Source organism: Crocodylus siamensis, chromosome 5 (assembly GCF_052110815.1).
Source record: "Crocodylus siamensis isolate JL-2025a chromosome 5, ASM5211081v1, whole genome shotgun sequence".
NCBI classification, from domain to species: domain Eukaryota; kingdom Metazoa; phylum Chordata; order Crocodylia; family Crocodylidae; genus Crocodylus; species Crocodylus siamensis.
This window is the reverse complement of record NC_143399.1, coordinates 142,062,337-142,075,714: the sequence shown is the minus strand read 5'-3', so window position 1 is coordinate 142,075,714 and position 13,378 is coordinate 142,062,337. Positions and strand designations below refer to the sequence as shown.

Below are 13,378 nucleotides of genomic sequence, written 5' to 3'. Positions count from 1 at the left end.
TTTTCATAATGTGAGCATCAGTAGTACTCTGGATGTGCAAGGAATACATAAGCAGCCCTCACTATGTAGATCTGCCTCTCTATTTCTTGATCATATTCCTTACTAGTCATAGCAAACTGTTAATGTTATGATTTCTTAACATCGGGCTACTTATCTGTCTCTAAAATTATTGTTAAGAGACCCTTTCATATGGTCCAAAATGAATGAATCTTGGGACAAAGGCATTTTAAATGCAGAACTACCACTGTACCCCTTGGCTGAGTACAGATAGTCAAAAAGCCTGAGGTTGAATCAAATCAATCTTTACAGATAAGTCTTAACTGCATAGATTGAACCAAGAAATAAGTGAACAGGCATTCACTTTTGATTCCAGAAATGCAGACACAAGCCTGCAGTGGCCCAGATCAGAAGCCAGGGAGCACTAGAGCATGCTTCCCTGCTTGACTGAAGCAGGAAACTTGGGCCAAGGCTAGCCCTGCCACCCTGCAAGTGGGGGGAAGAGGGGAATTGTGGAGGAGGTGCAAAGCATCCTGGGTTGCTGGGGGACTGAGTTAACTTGACTCTTAAGGGGATCTGGGACAGAAGTTCAGTAAACTGATTTAACCTAAATCAGTTAAGTCTGATAATATATCTGTCTGGGTTTTGGCCATTTTGAAAGTGGTTCTTGTGTACTGAACTTCTGGTCTAAGTACAGACAGTCAAAAAGCTCGAGGCTGAATTGCTTCAGTCTTTGCAGGTTAGTCTAAATTGCAGAGATTAAACTGAGAAACAACTGGAGAGACATTCACTTTTGATTCAGGAAATGCTGCCACAACCTGCAGTGGCTCAGGCCAGAAGGGCACTGAAGTATGGCTGTCTGGCATGTAGCCAGTATGGGCTGTGTGTTTGCTTCCTCTTCCTGCTGCCCACAAGGTCCCTGGGATTTGCAGTCCAGAATTACAGCTGGAGGACTCTGCAGGGCTGTCCACCACTACTTCTTCCTGCTTCCAGGTACCTCTGGGATTTGTAGTCCATAGCTGCAGCGAGCAATAAGTTTTTAGCAGGTCAGGGCAGCTCAGGGTAAGGGAAGTTTAACCCCCCACTCCCCCACCCTGGCCCCAGACCACAGCCAGGTTTGCAAGGGTTGGGGAAGTGCCATCTCAGCTTCATCCCCACACCCCAACCTTTCTCTGATGGAGCAGACAGCCCAGCCCAGCCCAGGGCTGGAAAGCATGGTGAGGGACTGTGATTTTACTTGAACCAGGAAGGGGTCTGGGACAGAAGTTTCATAAACTGGTTTGACCTAAGTCAGTTAAGTCTGATACTACATTCAACCAGGTTTATCCTAAACCAGTTTCACCTATTTTGAAACTGGTTTATGTGCACTCAACTTCTGTTCTGTTACAGGTTTGAACTAGTTTCTGATGACTTAAACTGGTTTATATGTAACTTCTGTCCCTAGCCCTGTTGCATTACAGATTTGAACTGGTTTTCGATCATTTATACCAGTGTATGTGTAATTTCTGCCCTTAGCCCTTGTGATTATATTTCACTTTGCTCTATCAGCTGTAAACCTATGGCTTGTTGAACATGAATTCCCCAAACCCTCCAGCAAATGCTGCATATGTAGCAATATGTTCCTTTATATTGCCATGGTTTTGACTGAAAATTAGCCCTGCAGTAAAACACTCTTGAAAATCTGAGAAGGAAGGTTAATTAGTACTCTGACATTTTTCTAATGCATCCTTTATCAGGATATCTGAACTGTAAAGTCTTGTTTCTACATATTGAGATTATGTAGAACTGTTTACAGTATGGAAATATTTACTTCACCTGATGCAGATAGAGAAGTCCCATTAACCTTTATTAATGAGTATCAGTAAATAACAGAGTCTTTGATTCTTGTATTTTCTAGCTTTTTCCTGCCCCTTTCATGCGCAGGCATATGCATAGTCTGGTTTCCAGGAAAATATAAAGAATTTAGAGCTTTCTGCCTTTGCTTTCAAACTACTGGTAATATGCTCAGAGGAGAGCAGAGGTTACACTAATTCCCTCCCGGCTTTTGTTTACAATAGGAGTCCATCTGAAAGATGCAGTTAGTATGAACCAGACCTTCAGTTTTGTTTCCTTGATTTCTGTTTGGTAACATTTCAAATGCATGGGTTTTCAGATATTATTGTCTATATAATGTAGCTTCAAAATAGCATATTTGAGAGGGTTTCTAGACTCAGAGTAGTAGTGAACCTGATTCTGGAAATCTTCCATGTGTAGATGTACAACAGTAGAAGTTCTGGGTAGTAGCAAGTCCTTTCACCTTTTCTATGTCCAGTAAAAACTTGAATATGGTCAATAATACACAGAATTCAGATTTCTTGGCCTGGAATAAACTGTACTATACTAGATTAGGAAGTTTATTTTTAGTGAGTTAGTCAGGAGGGCCATTGCTTAGACTTAATAACTAAATCGGTAAGCCAAAGCTAAAAGTTACCTGCTCTCCCCGTTTCTGAGAGCTTCTATTAAGTTTTAGATGTTTTTGCCTTGCAAGTGAGTAGATTTTTTTTTTTTTTGGTATAAAAGATGCTCCCTTTGCTTCAAACAAATAATATTAGATTTAATATGTTAAATCATATTAATATAATAATAATGCAGATCTAATTTAGTTCTTGTGTCTTCAGTTTAAGAGGATGTGGTAGTATATAAAAGAAAGGGGTTAATTTCAGTTTTTTTTTCTGTTTGCTTGCAGGGTTTTTTCCGAAGAAGTATTCAGAAGAACATGGTTTACACATGTCATAGAGATAAAAACTGTGTTATTAATAAAGTCACTAGAAATCGCTGTCAGTACTGCAGACTACAAAAGTGCTTTGAAGTGGGAATGTCCAAAGAATGTAAGTTGTTTCTAGAAACATTTTGTCATTAATACTACATTATATTGATGTCTATATAAATATATGCTGATCAGTCGGGAGAAGGTAGTATATATCGTTCACACAAAAGGACTGATTTTCTTTTTTCAGGCAAACTGACTTTGAAACCTAAATAGTATTTTTTTTCATTATCTACTACTTGTGTGAGCTAGCATGAAAACATTAAAACCACACTTTCAACTTAAATGTTTCTGTAATTTCTTAACTTTAAATAGTCAGAACTCTTGATAGAGGCGATATCTCTTATTAGACCAACTAAATAGTTGCAAAAAAATTTCTTAACCTTAAATATAAGCGTGTCCTAATTTTTTTAGGATACTCTTATAAATTGATTTTTTTAAGGTTTTACAACAGGCCTTATCTTACTCTTTCTATGTTCTAGAAATGCTGTTTAGTAGGCATAAGAGCACCAATGCCAACACACCTAAGTCCTTTCATTTCTTTCCTCTTCTTTTTTTTTTTCCTTTCTGCACATACCTATCTGGTGCTTTTTCTCCCTTCTTTGTCAGCTTCACCAGCTGTTACCAGGTAGCTCCCTACTGAAGGAACAAACAGAGAACCCCTGTGATTCCAACTATGCACAAAGTGCTGCCAGGTGAACGAAGTGAATATACAAAGAAGAAACATTGATTTGTTTCTATTAATTTTCTCTGTTCTAGTAAATTCTGCTGTTACTAGTACCTTAGCTAGTACCTGTTCAGTTAGACCAGTGATTCTCTATCAAGATGCTGTGAGAATCTCTTAACAGAGCTGTATAGTGCTGCTCAATGTTAGCACTGTTAGGTGTCCAAACACCTACATGTGTTTCTCAAGATAAACCAAGAGATTTCAAATAGGAATGCATAATGTCCAAAACATTCTGACCTGTTGTGGTCTTTCTGAGTTTTTTGTCACAGAAGAACTGCTTTATTTTTTATTTTATAGTAAAAAACTGAGTGAAAACTAAGAGCTGGTATTTTCCAAAGGGAACCTTGAGAATCACAGAGTTAAACTTATGATTCGGTTCTTCACTTTTGAATTGCTGATCCTCCCTTTAGCTATATTAATTGATAGTTGCTATGCTTATTGTCAAATTTTCAAGAAGGGCTTCTTTTTTCAATTTTCCCATTTGGTTTTGATGTGATAGCAAAAAATGATCCCTTTTTTGAAAAAATAAAGTTTTTTTGTACATAAGCTATCCAAAAATGGCCGAGGTTTAGAAGTTTGAACTTTCCAGTTGCCGTATGTGTAATGGATGACTTATCTCCCAGCCAATCTGTATGAAAAATGAACAATATAATTTTAAGTATTTGCGGTCCATCACTTGTACATACATACGTAATGATGCAGGTAATGTATTAATTAGCATGAATGTGCACATAATGTACATAGTGGGCTCATTCTGTATGTCCTTCCTCAGTTACAGCTCATGCTGATTTCAATAGATCAAGTCCCAAGATTAATTCATAATAACCATCATAGAAACTCTTTACAGTATATGCATGGCAGAGTTAGAAAATAAAAGATGGTATTTCCATTCTTCGATTCACTCACAAGAATCCTCCAGGAGAGACCTAATGAAAAAATAACAACACTGATGAGAGAATTATAAACAAATTGTAGCATAAACCAGGGAACTAATTTAAGCAGCTCTTTCTAAAATTACCTAAAATTTGAAGGATAGAGTTTGCTGCTCTATATAGGTCGTGAGAGCAAAACAGATCTCAAAATCTCCAATTGATTCCAGTCCAATATAAAGACTCTGAAAAACAGGCTGTTCTACATGCAGTGAGATCTCTGGCATCCATGTGATGAAACATAGCATGCCTATAACGCTAGAGTCAAAGAAGGTGAGTGAACATTTCTAATATGAACCACAGTCTTCCCAAATGTGTAACTCTAGCTGCAAATTTCCATCAGAGTAAACATTTAGCTTGCAGCAAAGTCTACAGAGAGCCAAACTTTTGACTAATTGTTCAGTTACAAAGGTTGGTAGGGGTAGGGAATAGAGATTTCTAATATGTGTATTCTTAGGAGCCACTTAGATTAAAATGTCCGGCTTCAGGAACACAAATGTGAACTCATGCCTCTAAATGTTCTGCCAATCTCTTTTTTCCTGCCTGGGACCTTTATAAATTGAAAGAATCCAGCTTTTTGGGGGTTTTTTTCTTTTTCCATCTGAAGCATTGTTAGTAGTTACTTCAGAATTGAATTAATAGCATGGAGGCTTTGGGGGAGAAGAAGAAAAGGGATGGGCTTACTCAGGTAAGCAACGTGGCTGGAACTATGAAGTAGATTATCTGTAAGGTCCCTTCCAGCCCCTAGCAACTATGAAACCATGAACTTAAACAGTGCTTCAGTAATATAGGTGCCTAAAGGTTTCATGCCTCCCTGCCTGGCACATGGTGTCCCCAGTTACACTAGTGCAAAATGTATGAAGTCCTAAGTGTATGGACAGACATAATAATGATGGTGATATCAAAACATACTGATATCAGGGGCAGGCAATTGTTTTGGGTGGAGGGCCGCTTACTGCATGACAGGCAGCCCAGGGCAGATAAATACTAATTTTCTAAAATTTTTAGGGGCCCTGTGGGCCAGATAGAACAGCCTGGTGGGCTGCATCCAGGCCCCGGGCTGCATTTTACCCACCCCTGTGCTAGATGCTGCTATAATTCTTATGTCATGATACCACTTCAGCATTAACCCTGCCTTCAACAATCAAAATTAGAGTTATTTAGCTCCTGTATGTGACAGGATCATGCAGACATAACAGTTGACTCATAACAGCTGATACAGGCTCCCATACTGCAACTCCCCTTCCTTTTTTTGAAGGGTCAGAAAGGTACATTTATCCACACACTCACTTTGCACAATACTGACCTAGGGATCTAGCTTCTCTGCCCTGCCCTAGGGTCGCTACCATAAGAAGTGTGAAATAGGGTCTTTTAGGTTGGTAACATTTTACACCCTTTTTGCAGTAGTGTCCTTCCCCACATATTAAACTATGAGAAATAAAGCTAGTAAATATTGGCCGTTTAAAAAATAGTAGTATTTTATCTCTTTCTGAGCTGTAATATGCCTCTTTAATCCAGTCTTATTCCATAAATGCCTCCAGTTTTCAGAGAGGCGGGGATTTCGTAGGGTGAAATCTTTTATTGGACCAACTGCATAGTGGGAGTAGAGTTAGATAAGCTTTCTGTTGGCTCTGGTTAGTTTTCAGCTGACTTCTTCAAATTTTTATATGAATAGAGGCACATTTATTAGGGTCTTTTTAAGGATATCACTTTTTTTAAAGTTCCCTTTTACCATTTTACTGTGTTCTGGCTGAAGCTAAATTGCTTTGTAGTATGATAAAGGTATTTCAGAGTCTGGGTAGAAAAACAAGCCTACAATACTTAACCAGCCCTGAACAGGGAAGTTAGTCATGGTGGACATCTGAAAGTAAGAAGCCAAATGCCTGCTCCCATAGGCAAAGGGGGAATGAATACAAATTCTGGAGGAATTTAGTCACCAGATTCTTTTTTTTTCTCTTTCTTTCTTTCCTACTTCCTAACACTGTTCAGATCCTCCCTGTTGGCCTGGGTTGCTCTGTCCCACTCTGTGTTATTGTTCTGTTTTCAAGAAGGATTAAGGTGAGCTTCCCCCTCCCCTAACTACATATGGGACCTACAAACATGCGTGAGCACATGACTTATGAGGAGAGGCTGAGGGAACTGGGCTTATTTAGTCTGAGCGGGGATTTGATAGAAGCCTTTAACTACCAAAAGGGTGGTTACTAGGGATGCATCTATACATCGCCTTATGGCGACATAGTGACACACTACAAGGTGGTGACAGCAATCACCTGTGTCTACACATGATCGCCAGCTATGTTGCCATAGCAGCATGCTCCAAAATTACCTGTGTGCCATGCACACAGTGCAGTAACTGCCCATATTGCGCCATGCTTTAGTACTTCCAAAAAGAAGTACTAAAGCACAGCACTGTAGCAAAGTTGCCATACAGCGATGTGTAGATGTGCCCAAAGAGGATGGAAGCAAACTGTTTTCAGTGATGACAGAACAAGGAGTAGTGGTCTCAAGTTGCAGCAAGGAAGGTTTAGGTTGGATTTTAGGAAAAACTTTCTCACTAGGAGGGTGGGGAAGCACTAGAACAAGTTACCTAGAGAGGTAGTGAAATCTCCATCCTTGGAGATTTTTAAGACCCAGCTTGGCAAAGCCCTGGCTGGAATGATCTAGTTGGAGATGGTCCTGGTTTGAGCAGGGGGTTGGACTAGATGACCTCCTGAGGTCTCTTCCAACCCTAATTTTCTGTGGTTCTATGACTTCCACTATGCAAAATACACTCAAGCTTCTTGGTTCTGTATTTACTAATTCTGTCCCTACTTTAAAGTAGGTGTAGAAATACTTATCTTCACATGTAATTTTCAGTGCTTTCAATGGGAGTGACATGAAATGTGTGAGCTTTAGGGGCAGTCCTGCCCCTATTACAGTAACTTTTTTATGTATGAGATGGTGATGCTTAGAGGCCTCTGCTGAGACTGGGCACCACTTAAGCACAATTTGCAGTATAGCATTTAGCTGTCAGCTGAGCATACTCAGTAGGGTTATGCTTTTTCTGGCACCTTGGCAGCAAAATTGGGTGGCCCAGGTAAGTCCCAACATTTTGGTCAGGTAATAGCCCTAAAATGGGGAGGACAAGGGGGCAGGCCTTCTCATGCTTTAGTGTAGTAGCCTAGTGGCTAGAGTACTTGCCCAAGGGTATCTGGGTTTTATTCCCCCATCTCCCGCGAGGGATTTGAATGTGTATATACCACATCCCAGCAAAGTTCCCTAACCACCAGGGTTAGATATTAATTAGATCCTTCTCCTGTCATCCCCTTGAAGTTAGCCGTATCCCCTCAACAAGTTAGACATGTTGAGTCAGGAGGAAGACACCCTACTAGAGGGTGTATGGCTCAGTAAGATGGATGCTGCTTGTCATGGGAGGGGGCTCAGGGTTCCAGCCTGAGACCTTGCTCTCAGTGAAGCCAAAGTTTCCTCACTGCTGCACAGCAACACTCAGGAAAGTTAATCTGACTTAGAGATCTCCATTTTAGCCAATGTATTTAATGCAAGGTGCAATTTAGCTTCAAAGGAAGGCTTTCATTATGCCAAACATGTGACTTGATGGTTTAACCCCCTCTAGATGAAGGGTGCCTAGAAACTGGGTGTGCCTTTGCAAATGCCCTTGCCCCTAGGCCATTGTGTTACCTTTCCCTTCCTTTCCCTCCCTCTCTTCTAGCAAGTATGCATGTAGGGCAATTCTGTTTTGCCTCAAGGCATAATATGATCCCAAACTATATGTAAGTACTGAAAACCACAGTTACACACATGGTCATGTGCATTGTAAGAACATAAAGTAAAATAGGATTTAGACCTAATTCTGATTACCTGGAATTTTGGGCTGCTGCTGAATGCAGAGGTCTGCTAAAGCTGAGACAATATCTCACTATGTGCCAAAGCTTCAGGAAACTGACCTCTGCCCTTCTGTTACATGACAGTTACTAATATTGAGACATCATCCTGGTTTGACTTCAGGTGTTGGGGAAAAAAGCACACTAATGTTTTCATTCATGGAATGCAACTCTGTAGCAAACATGTATATAAGCACACATATCCTCACACAATGAGGTCTGGAACAATTTAGAATATACAGGAAGCTGGGCTAAACTGCTTTAACCACAGTAGGCTCTTTCTAGCAAGGTACTGGAGAAACGGCTTTATAACATGAAATTTACCCTTCTTAGACCCCCTCGCCTAGATTTTTGTTGGGAACTAAGCTAAAGAAAGGTTTTATACAGCAGATGCTGCCTTTCCTAGGCCTCTTTGTGAAGGCTTTAAGCCGTGGGATGTCATATTATAGATGCTGATCTCATAGGTCCCTCCTGAGCCTGGCAAAATGCCCCCTTAGTAGTATACATATGGTGCAGTATGATGTACATACCCCACAGTAGTGGGGTATGTACATCTAGGCCTCTGACTGACTACCACTCCATGCTGCTCATCCATGTGGGCACCACTGATACTGCCAGGGGAGACCCTAAGCAGCTAAAAAATGACTACAGGGCTCTGGGTGCAATGGTGAGGAGGTCTGGGGCTCCGGTCATATTCTCTTTGATCCTTCCAGTCAAGGGAAAGGGCCTGGGCAGGAATGGGTACATTCTGCAGATTAATACCTGGCTGCACAAGTGGTGTTGCCAGCAGGGCTTTGGCTTCTTTGACCATAGGATGTTATTCTAAGAAGGATTACTGGGAAGAGATGGGATCCACCTGACAATGAGAGGGAAAAGCACCTTTGCAGACAAGCTTGCTAACCTAGTGAGGAGGGCTTTAAACTAGATTCATTGGGGGGATGGAAACCAAAGCCCAAGTGGGGAAGCAGAAGACCTGGAGGAGGAGCAAGCAGGAGTGGGTAATAGGGGAGGTGTTCTCATACTTCCTGAGAAATTGAGGCAATCAACTAACCTTAGGTGCCTGTAAATAAATGCACAGAGCCTGGGAAGCAAGCAGGAAGAATTGGAAGTCCTCACACAGTCATGAAACTATGATGTGTTTAGAATAACAGAGACTTGGTTGGATAGCTTGCATGACTGGAGCACTGACATGGATGAGTACAAACTGTTCAGGAAGGATAGGCAGGGGAGCAGAGGAGGAGTTGCACTTTATGTAGAAGAGCCATATGATTGCACAGAGCTCCAGTATGAAACTGGAGATAGGCCTGTTGAAAGTCTCTGGATTAAGGTTAAAGGGAAGAGTAAAAAGGGTGATGTTGTGGTGGGTGTCTGCTGTAGGCCACCAGACCAGGAGGAAGTGGTGGATGAACCTTTTTTTCAAACATCTAGAAGAAGTTTCCTGATCATAGGCCCTGGTTCTCATGGGGGACTTCAGTTGTCCTGACATCTGCTGGGGATGCAATACAGCAGTGCAAGGCAATCCAGGATGTTTTTGGAGAGTTTTGGGGACAATTTGCTGGTGCAAGTGCTGGAGCAGCCAACTAGGGCCATGCTGTTCTTGACCTGCTGTTCACAAACATGGATGAATTGGTGGGAAATGTACTAGTGGGTGACAACTTGAGCAGCAGTGACTATGAGATGATTGAGTTCAGGATCCTGTGGAAAGAAAGGATGGAGAGCAGCAGAATAAGGACCTCGGACTTCAGAAAAGTAGACTTTGACTTGCTCAGGGAACTCATGGGCAGGATCCCCTGGGAAGCAAGTATGAGGGGGAGAGGAGTCCAGGAGAGGTGGCTGTATTTTAAAGAAGCCTTACTGAGAGTGTAGGAACAAATCATCCCAATGTGCAAGAAGACTAGCAAGTATGGCAGAAGACTGGCTTGGCTTAGCCAGGAACTCTTGAGTAAACTAAATCACAAAAAGAAAGCTTATAAGAAGTGGAAAGTTGGACAACTAACTGGGGAGGAGTATAAGAGCATTGCTTAGGCATGCAGGGATAAAGTCAGGAAGGCCAAAGTGCAATTGCCAAAGTTTGGGGTCCCCCACTACAGTTTGGTCAGGAGTTTGGCAATTGCCAAAGTGCAATTGCCAAAGTTTGTTCCCCCACTACAGAAAGGATGTGGATAAATTGGAGAGAATCCAGCAGAGGGCAGCAAAAGTGATTTGAGGGCTGGGGCACATGACTTCTGAGGAGAGGCTGAGGGAACTGGGCGTATTTTTCGGACCATAAGACGCACCGGACCATAAGACGCACCCCTCCTGGAGCCTCAGTCTCTGCGGCAGCGAGTCCCTCCTTCGGACTCCTGCCCCGTCTGTTCCGGCCGGCCATCTTTATTGCCGGCTCCCGGCCACCGGCACGGGCGCCGGCTTCCGGTCTAAACAAGCGGCGGATGTCCCGCTCGGGCTCCGCCGCCTCCGCGGGCAAGCTCCGCCCCGTCTCCCCGGGACACGGCATAAACAAGTGGTGGGTGTCCCGCTCGGGCTCCGCCACCTCCGCGGGCAAGCTCCGCCCCGTCTCCCCAGGACACACACCTTCGGACCATAAGATGCACCCTCGTTTTCCCCCCACTTTTGGGGGGAAAAAAGTGCGTCTTATGGTCCGAAAAATACGGTAGTTTGGAGAAGAGAAGACTAAGAGGGGATATAATAGCAGCCTTCAACTATCTGAAGGGAGGTTTAAAAGAGGATGTAGCTAGACCGGGCCAGGCAAAATACGGGCCACATCTGGCTCGCCAGGCCATTCTACCCAGCCTGCAGGGCCCCTAAAAATTTTAGAAAATTAATTTTTGTCTGCCCCTGACTGCCTGTCAAAGATGACAGGTGCCACCGGCAGCAGGACCCAGCAGTGGAGCAGCAAGGCCCACCTGGCTCCACCCTACCCCCAGCCTCCCATTCCCCTCCCCTCAGCAACTCCCAACCCCCAACCAGAAGCCTCTGTGGTTTCTGGCCTGGCGATCCTTTGGCTGTTCCCCACCCTCCCTCAGTCCAAGTGGAAAGTCAGATAAGATCAGGCAGAGGAACAGGATGGTTCTCTCACCCACTCCTCAACCACACCCCCTTACCCCCTACACACAGTATGAAGTAGGACTGTATTTTGAGCTATTATGCAATCACTTCTAATACAGTTTACAAACACATGTAATCAGTGCAAAAATATTTTAAATAAAATTAAAATAAGTTCTAGTAGATTTTTCTTTTTGTATATGATTTGGGTTTTTTTTTTCCAGTTTCAAGATTGCAGCACCCTTCCTCTCAAAAGAAGTAATTCCAGGTCAAGGGGAGGGACTTCCAGTGGCAAAGGTCAAGAGTTAAAGGGTGGGACTTCCATTCCCAATATGGCGACTGGGGGACAGGGCAACTGTCAATGGCCAGGGCTACCCATGTGGCCCTTGACAGCTCACCAAAACTTGGTAAGAGGCCCTCCCCTCAAAATAATTCCTTGCCCCTGAGCTAGACTGTTCTCCATGGCAGCAGATGACAGAACAAGGAGCAACGGTCTCAAGGTGTAGCAAGGGAAGCTGAGGTTCGATGTTAGAATTTTCTCACTAGGAGGGTAGTAAAACACTGGAACAGGTTACCTGGAGAGGTGGTGGAAGCTCCATCCTTGGAGGTTTTCAAAACCTGGCTTTGGCTAGGATGATCTAGTTGGGGCTGGTGTTGCTTTGAGTAGAGGGTTGGACTAGATGACCTCCTGAGTTCACTTCCAGTCCTCATTTTGTATGATTCTCTGATCCTCAGAGAGCTCTGAGGCAGTTCAATTCAATTTAGAGTTCCACTTAAACGGTGTTCAGGTATGTAATAGTGCTTTGTATTAACATCTTTAGAATTAAAGTGTCCTTAGTTTAAATAAACACTTGTGTGGACACAATGCAAGTCAGGACCGATCAATTATTTCAGCTGGAGGGCCACTCGATGAGTTTTGGTGTGCTGTCAAAAACTCATTTTTGACAGCCCCCACCCCCGAGTTCCCTGCTAGTCCAGAGCTGTTCCCAGAGCCCTCTGCCAGCCTGGGGTTGACCCCTGGGCAGTCTGGAGCTCCCTGTGGCAGCTGCAGAGCAGGACAGGAGCAGCCCTGGACTAGGCTGCTTCTCTGGGCTCAGTTTGTTCTTGATCTGGGTACATATCCTGGGGGCAGTTTAATGCTCCTGAATTTACTGTGCAATAAATTTAGGCGCATTAATTCCATGTGCAGATAACCCAGTATTCATAAGTTAAAGTGTATTAAACCCTCATGTTACTCTTGCTAAAGTATCCTTACTCTTGCTAAAGTTAACTGTAGATTAATCCTTAAAGGACTAAGGAAAACCCACTTTAAAGAAAGAAGTTGTGGTCCAAGTGGTGAAGTGGGAGTCAGAAAGCCTTGAATTCGAATGCCAAAAGTTGAGTACAAGCACATCTTCTGCCCTCTTTGGCAGGCTAATTTACCCTCCTTCCCCCACATTTATAAAATAAGGTTATTAAGCTAATTAACAGGAGTGTCGGGAGAATTAATGTTTGTAAAGTGCTTTCAAGATGTGGAATCCCTACTGGGATAATTCCCCTGAAATGAAAAACAGAGCTCAAAGACAGTGGGCTACCTCTGGGTCCAATTCACTAAGGTCAATTTTTTTTTAATCTGTGCAATAGCAAAGGCTCAGAAACTAAAACGCAAAACACTTCTGTGTCTGTGATGCAGAGGTCTTTGTGAAAGAACAAAGCGGACATTAAAGTTCCTTGTTTGAGTGTTATAGAAATGCGGAGTCAGTCAAAGTCAGTCTCTGACTATAGATAACGTGTTCTTTATTGCCTTGATGCTAATATTGAATAGTGTCATGGTTTAGGTTTAAAAAATTAAAATTTAGTGTTAGAAACCAGAATTCCTCTGATCCTGCATTGTTTCCCATAGTTAAATAAACATCTTTACTATTGAGGTGGTATCTGATCTCCTGAGAAGCAGATCCCGTTATTTTCTCTTTTGAGGTCTGCCTTTTAGCCTTCCCTTCTGATTTTTGCACTGCTT

General features: G+C 42.7%; 1 protein-coding gene across 8 annotated transcripts in view; it reads left to right on the top strand.

Annotated features, from left to right (window-relative positions):
- Window positions 1-13,378, top strand: part of RARB (retinoic acid receptor beta) — a 533,822-nt gene that overhangs the window by 455,873 nt on the left and 64,571 nt on the right. For all 8 annotated transcript variants that reach the window (XM_090046517.1, XM_090046513.1, XM_090046519.1 and 5 more), the window contains one exon: window positions 2,723-2,864. In XM_090046517.1, coding sequence (XP_089902643.1) covers window positions 2,723-2,864 — 142 coding nt within the window. The remainder of the gene's footprint in view (window positions 1-2,722; window positions 2,865-13,378) is intronic.